This window comes from Citrus sinensis, chromosome 3 (genome assembly GCF_022201045.2).
Source record: "Citrus sinensis cultivar Valencia sweet orange chromosome 3, DVS_A1.0, whole genome shotgun sequence".
NCBI classification, from domain to species: domain Eukaryota; kingdom Viridiplantae; phylum Streptophyta; class Magnoliopsida; order Sapindales; family Rutaceae; genus Citrus; species Citrus sinensis.
The window spans coordinates 24563579-24581927 of record NC_068558.1 but is presented as its reverse complement, the minus strand read 5'-3'; the positions used below and the strand labels follow the sequence as shown (position 1 = coordinate 24581927).

General features: G+C 33.9%; 2 protein-coding genes across 11 annotated transcripts in view; one reads left to right on the top strand and one right to left on the bottom strand.

Moving 5' to 3' along the window:
* The window catches only part of LOC102629458 (kunitz trypsin inhibitor 5-like), a 63241-nt gene that overhangs the window by 14758 nt on the left and 30134 nt on the right, over window positions 1-18349 (top strand). The gene's annotated exons all lie outside the window — the stretch shown is intronic.
* LOC102628826 (putative GEM-like protein 8) overlaps window positions 942-18349 on the bottom strand; it is a 29589-nt gene continuing 12181 nt past the window's right edge. Inside the window, exons 2-5 of one of the 10 annotated variants that reach the window (XM_052438103.1) lie at window positions 3457-3649; window positions 2700-2850; window positions 2325-2599; window positions 942-1415 (exon numbers count right to left, since the gene is read on the bottom strand). In XM_052438103.1, coding sequence (XP_052294063.1) covers window positions 1233-1415; window positions 2325-2599; window positions 2700-2850; window positions 3457-3540 — 693 coding nt within the window. In that variant the 5' untranslated portion in view covers window positions 3541-3649 and the 3' untranslated portion in view covers window positions 942-1232. Of the gene's footprint in view, window positions 1416-2324; window positions 2600-2699; window positions 2851-3456; window positions 3716-18349 lie in introns of those variants that run through there. The other 9 variants (XM_052438101.1, XM_052438104.1, XM_052438102.1 and 6 more) reach the window with 9 other exon arrangements.

The window sequence follows — 18349 nt, the reverse complement described above, 5'->3', positions numbered from 1 at the left end:
TTACATTGTAAAAATTAATTTTTTTCAGTAGAAATTAAAAGAAGTCCAGCAATTGGGCCACATGTTGTTGACAATGATAAATATACAAGTAGCACTGACTCCTAGTAGAAAAGTAGAGAAGTAGCATCGTGAAGCCTTCAAAAAAATTTCGCCGTCTGTCTTTAACAAACAATCAACTTAAATATATTTTTCCCTCTCACCCTTTTGAATATTTTTGGTCCAAGGTCAAATTACCTTTCGCCCTTTCAGAGAAGTTTGGCCCCATTTTCACTGCAAATTAATTTCTCTCCAAAATTCAAATTGAGCTAACCAGACAAAATTATTTAAAAATCATTCGGTCTGTGTTTTTATTTTTCAATGTTCATCCATCAAGATACCTCCCAATCTGTTCCAAAAAAAAAAATTGGAGCTAATTTCAATTCCAAATCCGGACAGATCATCTCTAATTGCACTTAACTCATATAGATTGAATACATTCTCGTTTGGTTCCAGTTGATGAACCTCTCTTTGATCTTTCCGTCTTATTGGATAGAAGGACTATAATAATCAACCTATGTTAAATCTATCACAAGAGATCAGAATCAAGTATAAGCAAAGATCAAGAAAGCAAAATCTGAAAAACTGGTGTGGTTCAATTGATGATGTTACACAATAAGTGGTAAAGCAAGTCCCAATTGAGTGACTCGACAGCAGCTTAGCTTGTCTCCTCAATAACAATTATAATTTATCATGACCTTTTTCGTACTAAATGACTTAACTGTTAAGACATGATCAAGAACATGTTGTTTCGTTCTTCGCACATCTATAGAGAAGATAATCTCAAGTTTGAGGATTTGGCTAATATAGGTATATGGGTTTAAATTCTTAAAATTTAAGTGGTGGACTAATCATCCTTTATCAGTGGTACGCCTCTTCAATGACGATGCGTGGAGACCACCCTGTTGTTACGTCTCTTGACTTTTATTCTTTTGATTTTTGTACCCTTTCTCCTCTTTTTCTTTAATAATGCTTTAAGCATTTACATGGGAAAAAAAATAAAGAAAAAAAAAGTTCCAATTGAACCCGAGAGCACTAAAGCCAGCGCAGGGCTCCACTTTGGAATGCCCATAACACCCTTCATAACTTCACTCATATATACAAATTAAAGCATATGATGTACGACATTTATTTAACACAAAACTGATAGTCAAAGCTTACTAGCTGAACATGTCTTCAAAATCGGTCCTAATTATTTACACTTCGTTAGCCATAGAAATGGCCTTTTGAAGATTTCTGTAAGCTTTTTCATAGCGCAAAAATCCCATGAACCAAAATTCAAAATCGTCTACGGTCACTATTTCAACGTACTTTTGCTCTGGCTTGTTCACATTCTCACTTTCGTTGATACTTTTGATCTTTTGTATTGGTATCAACACCTGTAAATGTGAATTATGTCAATAAAATTTTCATTATCTGACATGATTTAGTTCCAGCTAATAAAATAAATAACTAATGGCTATTAAAAGGTGAGATCTCTACCCCATTACCTGGGGATAGGATTATAGTAAAAAAATATCTTTAGAAATTGAACGAAAGCTCACCACTTGACTCAAGGTCTCGGTAGGGATAGCAAAAAAGCTCAGGCCGACCCAAGCCCAGCCCGACCAGCAAGGGTTGGGCCTGTACAAGTCTAAAAAATGCAAAGCCCCCATACGTTGGGCCTGGATAATAGCTTAGCAAAAAAGCCCAGACTTAGCTAGGATTTTTTTAATTTATAAATAAAAAATAAATTTAATTGAAATAATAAAAGAAAAAATTTTAAATATTAAATTAGTTTAATTTTTTATATTAGTATTTATTATTTATTAGGTTGTATTACTAATATTTTATGCATTGGACTATTATTTTATTATGTATTAGATAATTATTTTTAATTTAAATATTTTTTTAATTAAAAAAATATTTTATAATTAATTAAAAAAAAATCCAAGCCCAGCCTGTCCAAATTTGAACAGGCTTTTGAAGGGCCTAAACTTTGTTTAAATGTTGTGGGCTTAGGCTTGGGCTTCAAAAAAATCCGGCCCAAGCCCGCAAATTGCCAGCCCTAGGCCTCGGTGAAAATTGAAATGATACTTCAAATTACTTGAATTTCAATATATATATATATACACACACACACTCACATATATAGAGAGAGAATTTTATGTGAGACGGGGGTATCACATCATCTACACGCTAATTTTATAAATTTTTATCACATTAACATTGACCGTATCAACCACAAACTATGATAGCAACTTCATATTTTCTTAAGGAAAAAAATTATAGAAAATCATTAAAATTACCTTGTATGGTGTTCTTATTAGTTCTCCAGTGGACGAAGAGTAAGAGATTGATCTTTCACTGCAAAAAGCAATTTTCTTATTAGAAATAAAAAGAAGTCCAGCAATTGGACCGCGCGTCGTTGATAAGTAGCACTGTGAGGCCTTCAAGAATTCTTCCCCTTCTGTCAAACCAAAAATCTGCTTGAATATATTTTCCCTCCCGCCTTTTTGAATAATTTTTGCTCCCAAGCTCAGCTTACTTTTCACTGTTTCAGAAAATTTTGGGCCCATTTTCACTGCAATTAATTTGTTCAGAAAATTCATTCAGTTTTTTTCCTAGCTATATGATGTGATTATAACATACATGAAAAAATTTTTAGGGAAGAAACTGATTACCGTGATCTCGAATTCTGCAAGCGAAGTTACTACCTTTGCTCTCAATACATTTCCTCTGACCCATTTCTGTATCTTCTTCATCTGCATTGACTGTAAGGTGAGTCATTGTTTGTCTTCGTCTAAAGGTCTCTATAATATTGTACAGCCAACGCTGTAAAAGGATGAGTCCACACTTCATAAAGTTTGAATATCTGCTCTTTAAAAGGACTATATATAAAGTGTAACAATATATACATTGATAAAAATCATCTAGTTGTAGTGTTGTACTTTAATTGTCAGGATGTGAGCTTGATGTTGAATATCCAGTTATACATCTTGTATTATCCTAAACGATTTTAAAATAAGTTCAATCGACTATTACCTAAACTTAGTTTCAGTTTGCTTCATGTAAAGTGTGTCTTATGTATAAATGTTCAAAATTAATTGAAATTCCAAGATGTTCTCAAGCAAAAAAACATTAAATAAGTAGAAAAAAGTCTTAATAAAGTCCAGAATACTAAATTAGAACATTTCTAATTATATTATCGACTTGTCCGCTCTTTCTTTCTCAACAGATTAATGCCATTAAGAGCTAAAAGTTTTCTCTTAAAATCACCACTGGGGATTCGATTCGTATCACCTCTAAAAACTTGTGCTAACAATTACTAAACTTGCTAACAATTACTAAACTAACTGGAAATCACAATAAGAAAAAGCAAATAGGGATAAAATTGAAAAAAAGGAAAATAAAAAGAAACAGAGAAAATTAAGAGCGTACTACGCACAAGAGCTGAAGCTGGGAGAGGCATCTGAAGAAGATGGACTTTGAAACGAACAGAATGGTTGCGATTGAGAAGAACATCTTTCTGGCGTCGTATCATATGACACCGCCATCTCAAAATATTCTGCTTCTTTTTCTTTCATCTTCACTAATTAATTCCTGAGACACTAATAATTAAAAAAATAAAAATAAAAATTCCTGAGAGACGCTTTTTGCTTGTGCCTTGTTACACAATGGAAGAAACTAAAAAGGCTTGAGACTTTTTAAGCTTTGTCGTCGGAATAAAATATTGTTAATAAGACACATTATTGTTATGATTTTTATGATACAATTTCCTGGCTGTTTCCATAGGCTTGGAAGTCTATTTTTCCCGGCTTCATTAGAATTTCCTCAGGTCAACGAAAGTGGCTAAATTAGAAATTCTAGAATACATAATATTAAATTGAAATCTTTCTTTGAGGTCCTTGTTGTCGGCAAAAATATCAAATAAACCAGAAATTTTGAGAATTAAATAAACAAAATATGTATTACACTCACTCCAGTCCTTCGATGAGGTTCAACAAGCATAAATTTAGTAACACGGTGTTAATTTTTTCTTTTTTCCCTTCCTTTTCCCAAATTCCAATTATGTGTTGAAAATCCCAAGTATGTGTTAAGTTTCTGGTCATTTAAAAATATAATAGTTCACTTCAAAACTAATTTAAGATAAAAATATATTTGAGTTAATTTAACTTTAAAACATATTTTTTTATACTTAAAGGTAGTGTTAAGAGGTAAACTATTTTTTAAGAGCGAGGAAGGGCGGGATTCTAATTCAAGCCATGAGATTCAAATCAAATGAACCCATTAGTTTTTTATTTTAAAATTTCTACATGGCAGAGCTCACCATGTACAGATTTTATGGGGTTTATGAACCTCATTAGTTTCTTGTTGATGACAAATGTTTGTACAATTTTTATTTACTCATAATACATTGAAAAAAAAATCTAAATTAAAGTAAACTATCAACATGGCCGCCAAGTAAATTTTCATTACCTTAGCAATTATTTTTTTTTAAAAAAAGAAAATTTTAATGATTGCATTATTCATTACTTGTGCTCCCATAATATTTTTCCTATTGAAATCAGGTTCTCATCAACAAGAAACCGATAATATTCACTAATTGTGATTCTTCTTTTTTAGCACATCTAGTGGTGGTGCCAGGATTTCGATCTAATAGGAGTTTAATTCAAACAATAATATAATTTAAAAAATTAATCAACAAATAACAAATATCAAAATAAAAATTTATTAATATATTTAATTCAATATATTTATAACAACCTCAATATAGTTTCATATGTTGAAAATATTAAAGGATAATTTCATTGCCAGGGCTACTATATAAGTTAAGGCACTTAAGCTTTTAGACAATAATGCAAACGAGAGGAACTTATTGAGTCAATGCCCCGATTGACTTCAGTTCGAGGGTCAGTGATATAAAACGCTGACATGTCAAAAGTTGTTGTAAGTTCATAAAAGGAAGCTGATTATCAGCACATGCTGGCTATTCGATTTCTTCTTTGTTTGTTATTCATTTTGTTTGAAATTGAAATTTGTTTCTATGTGTTCAATGCAATCTCCTCTGTAGATATGATTTGTATTCAAAGTGTTTTGATTAATAAAATGAGTTGACTTTTCCTTCAAAATACTGTATCGTGCAATTATGTTCTTCGTTTTTGTTCTCTATGTCTGGTTTGTTTTTTATTCTATGTTTTACTTTGATCTTGGTCAGTGATCAAAGTAATTACTGACATTAGTTTACTGTCAATAAAAATCATTTTTCTAGTAGTGCATTCCAGTTATTTTTATAACTTAATAAGTACTTTTAAGGTAAATCAAATTAAAAATTAAATAAATTTTATTATTAATTAAAATTTTAAAAAGTTTAAGCAGGGGTTTTAACCCCTAATAATCCAAATGTGGCACTGCCATTGACCCCAACAATACATTTACTAGTTAATACCAGAAAATGTTTACAAAATCTGCATGAACAATTCTCTCTTAGAACCTTGGCTTCGCCTTTTTCTCTTTGAAGACACCCAAGAGGGAAACACTAAAGACCTTTACAACCTAGAACTTGACACCAGGAATATCACCAATAATGTGTACCTTAAGACCTAATTCGCTAATTTAGATGAGACAATAGTTCTTAGAAATTACAAAGGAAGTTCACTACTGTCTTTGATTATAACTTTGCTCTTAGGAGTATCATCCTACCTTCCATCAGCTTCAACCTTAATCAAATAGTCATACAAACCCTTATTCGCATTAATTGGCGACTTCAAATGTAAGAGCTAAAGACCACAGAGTAAGAATCCAATAAGATAGAGAGAGAGATTTTGATTGATAATAACTCTTTTTTTTTTTTTAAGTTTTAAATAATTTTTAAATGGTTAGAAATAGGTTATAACATTTTTAAATAATTTTCGTTTTTCACAAATAAAAAAATTTACATTGTTTATTAAATCTAATGGTATATATTTGTTACATCATTGATGTCTTAAAAAAAATGTGGAATCACTCCTAAATTTTATGAAAAATTTACAGATTCCTCCTCAAGTATAGGTAAGAAATACTTATACCCAACTTAAATGGTCTATGACACTTAGATAGCATTTTTTTTTCTTTCTTTGGTCTAAAATTTAAATGGGTCTGAATTTAGTTGAAGCCTAAATAGATCTAAATTCATATATCTGAATAATATGTTTTTTTTTTCTTTTCTTAATAACAGAAGATAAGCGTTAAGTTGTTTGTTTTTTAAAAGAAAACATCTAGAATATTATATTTCGACATATATAACCTCATAAATATTAGCAATACTTGTATGTATTGGTTAAACTCATTAAAAACATGAGAAGTTATAAATAAATTATTCGATTAGTACAAAAAAATTGATAATGTTTAGCTTAATAAAGCATGAAAAATAAAATATATACCTAACATGTGTATTTTTTTAACAATAATATATAATATTATAATGTTATTTTTAGTACATTATATTGATTTTTTTCTTGTTAATTACATAAGTCAATCAAGACTTGTTTAATCATTTGAATTAAAATTAACTTATTAAATAAAATTCAAAATCTATTATAAACGTAGTAAATATAAATATGAAGAGATGGACTTATTATAAAACACGCTCACCTAAGGTTCTATTATGTTTAATGTTCTTATTTAAAAAAAATAATAATAATATATTGTATTATATAAGAAGGTTTGGTGAGTTAATTACCTAATTTATATTTTCATATTTTCTTGGCTTCAAAATTGAAAAATGTAAATAAATTAGGAATATGGTACTTGAAGGTTTGGTGGAACTTTTTTTTTTTTTTTGTATTATCAATCAAAGAATATATTGTATTATATAAGAAGTAAAATTAATTTATAATCCATGATTTGGTGAAAATGGAATAAAATGAAAATTTTATAAGAAAATCCAATAAACAATAGCTTATGGTTATGCTGAAATTCTAAATACAAAATTAAGTAATTAGCTTCATTTATCAACTACAATATTGTCACATCGCACATACAAAGAATATTTCAATTTAATAGATATTTACGACTTGTAAAATAAGTTAAATTAGTTAGAAGTAATATAGATTTTTTAATTAAAATTTAATTTAATATATCAATTTCTAATTTTCTGTTAGATTAAGCGTTTAAATGTAGCATATGATTAAAAAAAAAGCAATAAGTGTCGTATTTTCAAATTTAAAAGGCTAAGTATTATGGTTTATTTGAATTTGAATATAAATATTTCATGAGAGAATCTATAATTTTCTTCAATATTATAATCGAAGGATCTTGCTAAGTTACCAACAATATAACTTCCAGCCCTTGTAACACTGCTATGTCACAAATTTTTACATGCTCTGCAAAAGTTACATTTATTGTAACTTCGCAAAATGTATGGATTCTTGACAGTTTTGGGCCCCACCTAAATGCTGAGAGGATCCTACACCACAGACATCAACCGTTCAAATTAGATAACGAGAAGATCACATGACTATAAATGGATGGAACATTCTGAGAGTTTACACCTGTATCTCCAATTCTCCATACTGTATATGTCTGCCACGTGTCGTAGACTTCAATTATTAAGTAATGATGCCATGTCATGTGGACCCTACATGCTACACTACCCAATATGTTTCTCATTTTCACTGCTACATAAGTTCGATGTCATTCAAATGTGTATACCACGCGCTCTGCTTTCGATCCTTTTGTTTTCGCAAGAGTCATTGAGCCGAGTGTCTTTTTCACGCTCCTCAAATCTTGTACCGCACCGGCCCAAAACACGAACTAGCCAATGATTTTATATAGTAGTTATGCATCAACATCAGCAATCATACTGGCTCAACTCCATCTAAATCAGAAATTTGATACCCACCATTGGATATCTTACTTTTGTTTTCATTGATCCCAGGAAATAAATTAATGCATTTTGATTGCTTTGAATGAAAAAAATGTTTTATAATTTAATTTCTATTTTATTATTTTCAATAAAGATGTTTTATAATAAACTAAGAATACGTTTTTTTATGTGAAAATAATTTTTATACTTAAAAATTTTGTTGATGCTATACTCCCAAAGTTTAGAAAAATTATCATATAGATAACGTAAATTTTTATTAAATGGACATTGATGCCCTTTTTTTTAAGCATAATACGTTTTAAGTACAATAATTAAAAATTGACTTCAATTTTTTTAATAAATACTAATATAATATAAGTAACTTAATTTGTCTAGTAGACTAATAATATTAAGCATTTTTACATTTATTTTAATATTATATCTTTTATTTATTACAAAATATTAGAATAAACTTTCGGGTTAATAGAGACAAATAAAATTATGGTCAAAATACAGTCTTGATGTATTTTATTAAAAACTTAGGAGTTTTCGTGACCATTCCCTAAACTTTGGGAAGTACAATTATTCTTTTTCCAAAAATTTATTCATTTTAAACTAAGAGCTCTTTAGGAAACAAAAAGCTAACTAGGTTCACAAAACAATAAAAAAACTACTTTTTTACCATTATACACCTTATTAGATGACAGTCATGTGTCCGTCACTAAAACCTGTGTCAAAAAATTTCTGATGATAGTTTATATATGTCATGGATTTTATGATGTATTATGTGTCACAGATTTATTATTTTCATATGACAATTGTCTATCATAATATTGTCCATCCATGAATAATATATGTTATACAAAATTAAATATTTAATTGTAATTGATATTAAATAATTTAAAATGATAGATTTTTAGTTTGGTGTGAATTTATGAAATTATATTGGTCAAAATTCAAATTAGTGTGGAAATTATTAGATAGGTAACGGTGGAAGAATTTTTTTTTTTAATTAGAATCAGGTTATATTGGAACTGCTTCATGATAGAGCACTGCTAATGACCGTACGATCATAAAGATAAATATTATTATAACTTTTTGTTTTTGGTTAGAAGTTTGAATTAGTATACAAACATCCTTATTCATTGATCATGACTCGCTATTGAGCTCAAACTTTTTAATCATGCTCAATAAACCTTTGGATTATATTATAATTATATAGGTTTTTAGATTCTTTATAAAATCATTATGGCTAGTACTCCTTCCTTTTTATTTCTATTTTTACTTTTCTTTTATTAATTTTTCTTCAACTCCTCAAGGCTTTTTTGGTGAAAACTAGGTGAAAACTATCACCTATAATTCAGGACCATTCATTTGATATCATTAAAAATCAATAACAAAATAAGCAAAAGCAAACCTAAATCCATAATGTTTAATTACTCTCTAGAGTTGTGGTTTGCCTTCCAGATCAACACGTTCTCCTAAAGAATTCTTTAATTTTCTCTATGCTCTCTCTCTCTGATGATAGGATGTCAGAAAGAATAGAATGATACATGTGACCTGTGGACCATGACCACTTATATAAATAACTTTTTCTATTGTCTTTTGGTATTCCTATTTCGGCTAGTCATAGAAATAGAAATTATCTTTAAGGCTCTACAAATTGAAGGTCCACACCTTATTAGATACATTAAAACCTATATTACTGTAAACCTTAATAGATCACTTTTAATTGGGTTTAACCATATATGATAGTTCGCAATACATAATTATTCACATATAAGCCCAACATTAGATTAAGGATCCAACAATGCTAGATTAAAAAATTCAACAATCTCCCATTTGGGCTATATATGTAACCTTATAATTATGCTTTGTAAATATAACTATATGAGTTCAACGTTACTATCATAATCGAAATGTATCAATAACCAATCAAGTCTATCAATTATACCAACATAGGATCAAAGGCGCCCTTTGTTATAACTATTATAACTCGATCCATCAATGGTCACTATGCCAATATAACTAAAAGACATGGATTATAATATGGGTGTGTAGCATAGAAATTTCATGTAATGTAATCTTAACATGCCCTATTTTCAACTGGTCAACTTAAATCTCAGTGAGATGAAAGCATATTAAAATTAGAGTGTAAATAAACCAAAACTAAAATTTGGATTTCTTGAAAACAGAGGAAGGTTACTTCATTAATAGGAATGAGAGATTTAGAATACAATATTGGACTCCAAGACTCGATGCCTAGAAACAAACCAAGGGTTCCCTTTTATAGGCACAAGGGAACCACTATTACAACTGTGTACATAATTGATCCTTATCTCTAAGGAATCTACTTTACAACTCACTCCTTACTTTATGTCACACTCACACTCTCATCCTTATCTCTAAGGATGGTACTCAATACATACGAATACAAATACATATATTATTATCGCCATTCCTTCCACTGTAGGGTCTACTAAGCTTCCGATACAGTCTAGTGTTGCCACTTGTTGGCATGTTGCGTCCTGACCTATGGTTCCATCGTTCCTCGGATGCTGCATCCATGTCTTCTCCCATAGTTGGCCATATGGGGTCTTCTATGTTGTCTGGCTGTGGGTTTAGTTCTGGTTGGGGCCATTCTTGGAGGTCTAGCCAATGGGCCATCTCTTCAAGTTCGTTCCTCCATCTGTCAATATCTGGAGTGTCCAGATAAGTGACTTCCTTTGGCCTGCCATGTCGAGTGAGGTAGTCATTATACCTCTGCTGTATGTCTGCTGCTTCATCATCTTCTCCATGAAGCTTGAGATTCCTGATCTCTTCTCTGTAATAGAGATCTGGAGTACTGCAGACTTGTGGGGATACTGGACTGTGAGTATTGTACATGGGAACAGTCCCATATACCTCTGCTAATGCCTTTCTAGCATTCCAACAGCCTGTCCACATGGAATTAATCTCTTCGTGGGAGTGGTCATGCTGGATTACCTGTATCAGTGGCTTCTTATATCATCCCCAGATATCCGTGAGCTTCACAATCACTATGGTAGAGTGAGTGATGTTGTATCCATTGATGAGCTTAAGTGGTAGGATATCTTCGAAGATAGGGGCAAACATTCTGTCAAACCACCTTCCCTTGTCATATCTTCGGCTGGTGTGGATAAGATTTGGCTCGAACAGTATTGCTACAGGGTAGATGTTCAGCCAGTACCACGTTATGTAATAGGCTTGTGGGGTTATGTCATAGATAACATAGTGACCCCAGTTGGAGTTTTCATCTATTACATAGTGGAAGGTGCAACCGATCTTGAAGACCGTTTCGTGCATCTGGTCAAGATTTGGATGTAGATCAAAAGCTCTCTGACATCTTTTGTTGAGGGCAGGTCTGTGTTCTTGCATAGCCATGAGTTGCCATACCCGCCATGTTAGAACTTGATCTTCTGGATCTCTTTTGTGGGTGATGATTTTCTCAAAGATATCTTCCTGGACTTCTGAGGGAAGCCATGCTATGAAAGTGTTAAGATTTTTGAGAAAATGTGCTCTAGTTTCATGAGCACTAGAGCTGCCTTCTTCCCATCTTCTTGGAAGATTCCTTCATCTGATAATGGTGATTGGTCTGGAAAGGAAATCCGCTACAGTGTTGGATTCTCCTTTGATGTGTCTTACTTCGAACTTAAATCTCGAGAGAGACTCAGACCACCTTGCAAGTTGAGGGTCAGGGATTTCTCATTCTTTTCTTTTGAGCAATCCCTAGAGGTATTTATAGTCTGTTTCAATCAAAAAAGGGGTTAAAGAGAAAAAGAATTGGAACTTCTTGATCCCTTTGACGACTGCTAAGACTTCTTTCTTCGAAGAAGGGTAGTGGCTTTGAGCATCATTGAACTGTCCAAATTTATATCCACAAACTTTCCTATTTCCCTCGGATTCTTCTATCAACAGTGCTCCCCAATAATGGTCACCAACATCTGTCTGTAAGATGAGCGGTCATTTGTTAGGTATCTTTAATGGTGGAAGTGATTGGCACTTTTGCTTTAAGTCTTTCACGGCTTTTGTAGCATCTCCTGACCATTGTGGGGCACCCTTCTTTAAGTGCTTGGATATTTGACTTGTCATCTTTGATAGATCTTGCACATGGTCTGCTGCATAGTTGATTATCCCGAGGAATTGCTGGATTTGCTTTCTAGTTGACAGCTGGTCTGGAAATTGGGATATTTTTTCAGCAATATGTGGATGAGGAATGATGAATCCCTGTTTGATGTGTAGTCTCAAAAAGTCTACCTCATCAAGGCCTATCTTCATCTTTGGCTCTGACAGGGCTAACCCATGTTTATAGGTTAGTGCCTTGAATTAAGACAGGTGTTCAGCATGTTCTTCTTTACTGTTGCTGAAGATAAGAGCATCGTCGATGTAGATAAGATAGAATCCTGAGATGGATTTGTACACCTCATCCATTTTGTTTTGGAATTCTGATGGTGCATTCTTTAGGCTGAAAAGCATCACGTTCCATTCATAATGCCCATGGGGGACCACAAACACTGTCTTGTGTCTGTCTTTTTCCTTGATTCCAATTTTCCAAAAGCCTGACTTCATGTCAAACTTTGAGAATACTTTTGCTCCAGCAATGCATTTCAAATGGTGTGTCCTCCGTGGAATGGGGTACCCTATATCTTGCAAACAATCAATCAGCTTTCTGTAGTCTATCACAAATCGCTTCTTTCCATGTATCTGCTCTGAATGCTTGTTGACATAAAATACTGAGCTGGCCCAATGAGACTTAGAGAGCCTGATGAGCTTCAGATCCATAAGGGCTTGGATCTCTATTTTGCATAGTTCTTCGTCATGGGGCATGCCGGGATGAGAGGCTGTCTGATGAGGCATGGTCCATCCATCCTTGTAGGGTAGAGACACAAAATTATGTTCTCTAGCCCAGAACTGGTTTGGCACTTCTGCACAGCACTCTAAGAGTTCCTTGATCTGAGGTTCATATTTATGGATAAGGTAGTTTTCTAGTTTTTTACCCTCCCCAAAAATGGATTGCTTTTCGACCCAAGGAACTTGGAAAAAATGACTCGTACCATCCAAAGGATTGCGAATGGTATAGGAGAAACCTTCAGGAAAAAAGGCAAAAGGGGCAACCAGACTTAAAAAGTCAGTACCCAATAAGATATCTTCGCCGGAGTAATCAAAGGCAAAGAAGCCATGCCGGATCATGAATGGTTGGATCTCTATTGGTCGAGTAATCTTTTTGCTATAGAAATCTCGACCGCTGGTTGATCCGAAGGAAACCTTGGTAGGGACATAAAAGCTTTTTGGAACACAAGCTTCTCGGATAAATGAGCACATTGCTCCTGTATCAATAAGAGCAGTAAGTGCTACTTGAGTATCCTCTGTTGGATTGAGGATAATTTTAATGTGTGGCCTGAAAAGAGATGATGGTTGCATAGCAAGCTTTATCTGTAATGGGTCGTGGACAGCCATGATAAAGTCTGCATTCTCGGAATCGGTGTTAGTGCTGGTAGTAGAATTGGTTTCCTCACTAGTGGAATCAGGATATTCGTCTAATGTGAAGACGGCTCCAAGGGGACTATCTGACCAGGTATAGATTTCATCATCGAAATCGTCTTGTTGAATCATTTGGAGGAATTTGACCGGGAGTTTTTTCTTGGATTTGCATTGCTTGGCATAGTGACCTTTCTTTCCACAGATAAAACATCTACCAGAGCCCTTCTTCTGGTTCCGCTTTTTTATGAAGCGGTTTGTTTATTTCCTTTGTAAGGTTTCCAGGGCCGCTTCTCCTTTCTCCGTTTGCCTGTGTTGCAAGAGCACATTTTTTCAGTATGTTGGCAGCCAAACTTGTTTGGTTCCTCGTTACAAAATTTTTGTAGAGAGGATTTCTCAATCTGCTTCATGTGCTTTGGTAAATCTTGAGATCGGCAATGACTTTGAATTAGCTCCATAGACATCTGATAGAGCTGGGCTAGGCTAAGTTGTGCTAAATCAACAATTGCATCAGCTTTGAATTTAGCCTCCATCATTTCAGCAACTGGGCCTGGCATGTTCAGCACGAATGTTCTGTGGATGGTATCAGATTGTTTGTCAAAGATGTAGTACAACCTTTCTTGCTCTAGGTAGTACTCTTCCATCTTTCGGACATCACAACACTTGTTTTGTAGAAATTGCTTTTCAGCAACCTCTTCTTCTCTTATGTATTGGCCTAGAAAATCTAATGATAGATTCTCTACCAAGCTTCCACAAGGATCTTCCCTGCTGAGAATAAACTGTCTTTGGTCTCTGGTGAGCTTTCTTCCCCACCATCGTCTCAGCGAACCGATGAACCCTGCTATCAGCCTTAGTGCAGCTGATCTTCTGCTCAACTGAGGGGCTCGTTGGCATTCTCCTTCGTACCAAGTTACCATTTTTTTAAAATAAGCCAACATTTCCTTTGGCTTCATTCCATCGACATTCTAGAACATTTTTTCGGTTGTGGAGTGCCCTAGTTGTACCCTGGTTTCCCAATCTTCTCCTTGGGATACTTCATCTATATGTGGGGCACGTTCAGCAGTTTGATCGACCAGATTGGAGGATACTTCCGCAGATGTTGTTGGTTGATTAGTGAATTCTGGAGCAGTGAATTGTGCTGTGCCTGACGGGTTCTGAGTTTGTTCATGTCTTGTAGGATCAGAAGTTTGACCCTGTGTTGGCGTTGAGGCTGCAAATCTAGTTCGAGTATCCACATAGAATGGATTTGGAGGATTTGCTCTTTGCATAAGAATGGGAATCGGAGAGATCCCTGTAGTATCATCAGAGGAGAGTGTAAATATTAGAGAGAAGTAGCATAATAATTAGAATCAATGCACTGATTTATTCAATTGTGAAATCTTTCTAAGATTTTGAATTGAAAAAGGAAACAGAGAGTGCCCTGTGTATTTGTAGTAGACATTGTTTGAAGATCAAAGTCAAGAAGTAAGAAGAAGGTCAGATGCTACAAATGTGGCAAAATGGGGCATGTCAAGAAAGAGTGTTGGAGTAACCAGAAAAGAGGAGAGTGTAAAGATCCTGAGTCATCAAATGCTCAGAGGTGTGTAGCAAGTACCTAAGATGATGGCGACGTTTTATACAGTGAGGCAGCAATGGTTGCAAAAAGTAGAAAACAACTATCTGACGTTTGGATTATTGACTCAGGAGTTACCTGGCACATGATCTCTCAGAGAGAATGACTCCACAAATGTGAACCTATCTTAGGAAGATTTGTATATATGGGTGATGATAATGCCTTGGAAATCGTTGGTATTGGTACTGTTAAAATAAAAATGTTTGATGGTATAGTTCGTATTTTTCAGGATGTACGACATGTTAAAGGCTTGATGAAAAATCTATTGTTTGTAGGACAAATAAATAGTCTTGGCTGCAAGACTTATGTGGAAAATTGGATCATTAAGATTGTCAAATGTGCGCTTGTATTGATGAAAGTGGAAAAGATCAGTGCCAATCTATTCATGTTTAAAGGTAAAACATTAGAGGAAGCTGATGCGTGTATCGTGTCAAATGGAAAAGAATTGATGATGATGTGGCATCTCAAACTTGGCCACATGTCAAACAAGGTTTGAAAATTCTCTCTAAACGGAAGTTGCTTTCGGGGCTTAAATTGGCGAACTTATTGTTTTACGAGCACTATGTTACAAGTAAGTCTCATATATTAAAGATCAATAGATCTGACGCCAGAAATAAATGCATTATAGACTTGGCTCATTGTAATATTTAGGAATCGCCAGATAAGTCCTTAGAAGGTGCAAAGTACATGGTGACTTTCATTGATGATTATTTCAGGAGATGTTGGGTGTATTCAACCAAGAAAAAGTCAGATGTATTTCCAATATTTAAGTAGTACAAAGCACGGATAAAACTTAAATCTGAGAAAATGATCAAGTATTTGAGGACATATAATGGTGGAGAGTATACAAACGGCGAGTTTCTTGCAATAGTAAGCAAGAATGTATTCAGAGATAGTTCATAATGGCAAACACTCCTCAACAGAATGGAGTAGTAGAGCGGATGAACAAAACTCTTACAGAAAATATGCGAGCCATATTGAGGACTGCTGGTCTACCAAACTCATTTCGGGCAGAAATAGCCAGAACTACCTGTTATGTGGTGAATCGATCGCCATCTACAACAATTAGGTTGAAGACACCAATGGAGATGTGGATTGGGAAGCCAGCTAATTACTTTTGATTGTACGCATTTAGATGTCTTGTGTACGTGTTGTACAATGCCCAAGAAAAAATAAAACTAGATCTAAAATCCAAGAGATATATCTTCTTGGGGTATGTTGATGGAGTGAAGGGGTATTGTCTATGAGATTCCACTTCCCACAAGATTGTCATCAGTAGAGTTGTTATCTTTGTAGAAGATCAACTAAAAAGGAAAGATGGGGATGATAGCACTGTGAAAGAAAAGTCAGAGATTATACTAGTATATATGGAAAATAATCCAAAAAAAATGTTTAGATTCTTTTGAAGCGGCACCAGAGCACGAGGAACAAAAACCAGTCGAGTTCAAAGCTATAGAAGTTCCTTAGTCAACTTAAGAGAGACGACCACCGGTGTGGCACACGAAGTATGTTACAGAGATCAATGTTGCATATTATCTTCTAATAAAGGATAGAGAGCCATTAACTTTCCATAAAACTTTAAACAACTTAGATGTTACTTTGTGGATGACAGCAATGCAGGAAAAAATTAAATCTCTGTAATAAAATAAGATATGAGAACTTATACCACTACCATATGGTAGAAAAGCCATTAGTAACAAATGGGTCTACAAGATCAAACGTGATGGCAAAGATCGAGTAGAGAGGTATCGTACAAGATTGGTGGTAAAAGGATATGCTTAGAAAGAAGGCATTAACTTCAATGAGATATTTTCTCTGGTAGTTCGACTTACGACAGTCAGAATAGTCTTGGCAATGTGTGCTACATTTGACCTATATCTAAAGCAGTTAAATGTGAAAATTGCGTTTATTCAGGGAGAACTTGAAGAAGAGATTTATATACTTCAACTAGAAGGTTTTGCTGAAACATGTAAGGAGAACTTGGTTTGCAGGTTGAACAAATCTCTATATGGTCTTAAACAAGAGCTGAGGTGTTGGTATAAGAGATTTAATTCCTTCATCATGAGCCTTAGATACAACAGATTTAATTCAGACCATTGTGCATACTACAAGAGGTTTGAGGATAATGATTTTATCATTTTGTTGTTATATGTAGATGATATGTTGATAGTAGGCCCCAACAAAGATCGAGTCTAAGAATTAAAGGTAAAATTTGGTAGAGAGTTTGAAATGAAGGACTTGGGACCAGCAAACAAGATTCTAGGGATACAAATTTACTGAGAAAGAAATAACAAAAAGATTTGGCTTTCTTAGAAGAATTACTTGAAGAAAATCTTACGGCACTTTAACATGTAAGATTGTAAACTAATTTCTACCCCACTTACTATTAATTTCAAGTTATCCTCAAGTATGTGTCCTAACAATGAAGCAAAGAGGAATGAGATGTCTTGAGTACTGTATGCATCAGTAGTGAGAAATTTGACGTTCGCTATGATATGCACTAAAACAGATATTGCACAAGCAGAGACAATGGTCAATAGGTATATGGTGAATCCTAATGAAGAGCATTGGAAAACTGTGAAGAGGTTCTGAGATACATCAGAGGATCCTCGGATGTTGCATTATGTTATGGAGGATAAGAGTTTACTGTCAAGAGCTACATGAATTTAGATTTTGTACGAGACCTTAATAAAAAGAAATCTACTACTGGCTATGTGTTTACACTTGCAGAAGGAGTTGTAAACTGGATTTCAAAACTGCAGACTGTTGTGGCTTTATCTACAACATAAGCAGAATTTATGGCAGCTACACAAGCTTGCAAGGAAACTATTTGGATACAAAGGTTATTGGAGGAGCTCGGACACAAATAAGGAAAAATTCATGTATTTTGTGACAGTCAGAGTGTCTTACACATTGTAAGGAATCCAGCCTTTCATTTTAGGACAAAGCACATACGGTACAATACCACTTCATTCGAGAAGTAGTGAAGGACGGAAGCAACATGATAATTGTGAAGAAGAAATGATGGTGTGGAGACATGATTGGTTCTCAATCAAGTCTCCAAGTGGGAGAATTGTTGAGCATGTGCATACATGTGGCAAACAATTCTTTATGGCAAACAATTACATGTGAACTAGCATGTAACTTTTTTACTCTTGGCATAAAGTTGCTGAGTAAGTAGGAAACAAAGGTAAGTGGGAGGGATCAACTTTTGACTTTGGCATTAAAGTAGAAAAGTTGGGTGGAAATTTATATTATTTTAATACCCACCATTGTTGATTTTTTTGCATGGCTTGGCCTATAAATAGAGGCCTCATTTGCCCTCTTCATTCATCCCATTTTCTCTCATTCAAGTGAGAGTACCAAGAGGTGTAAGTTGA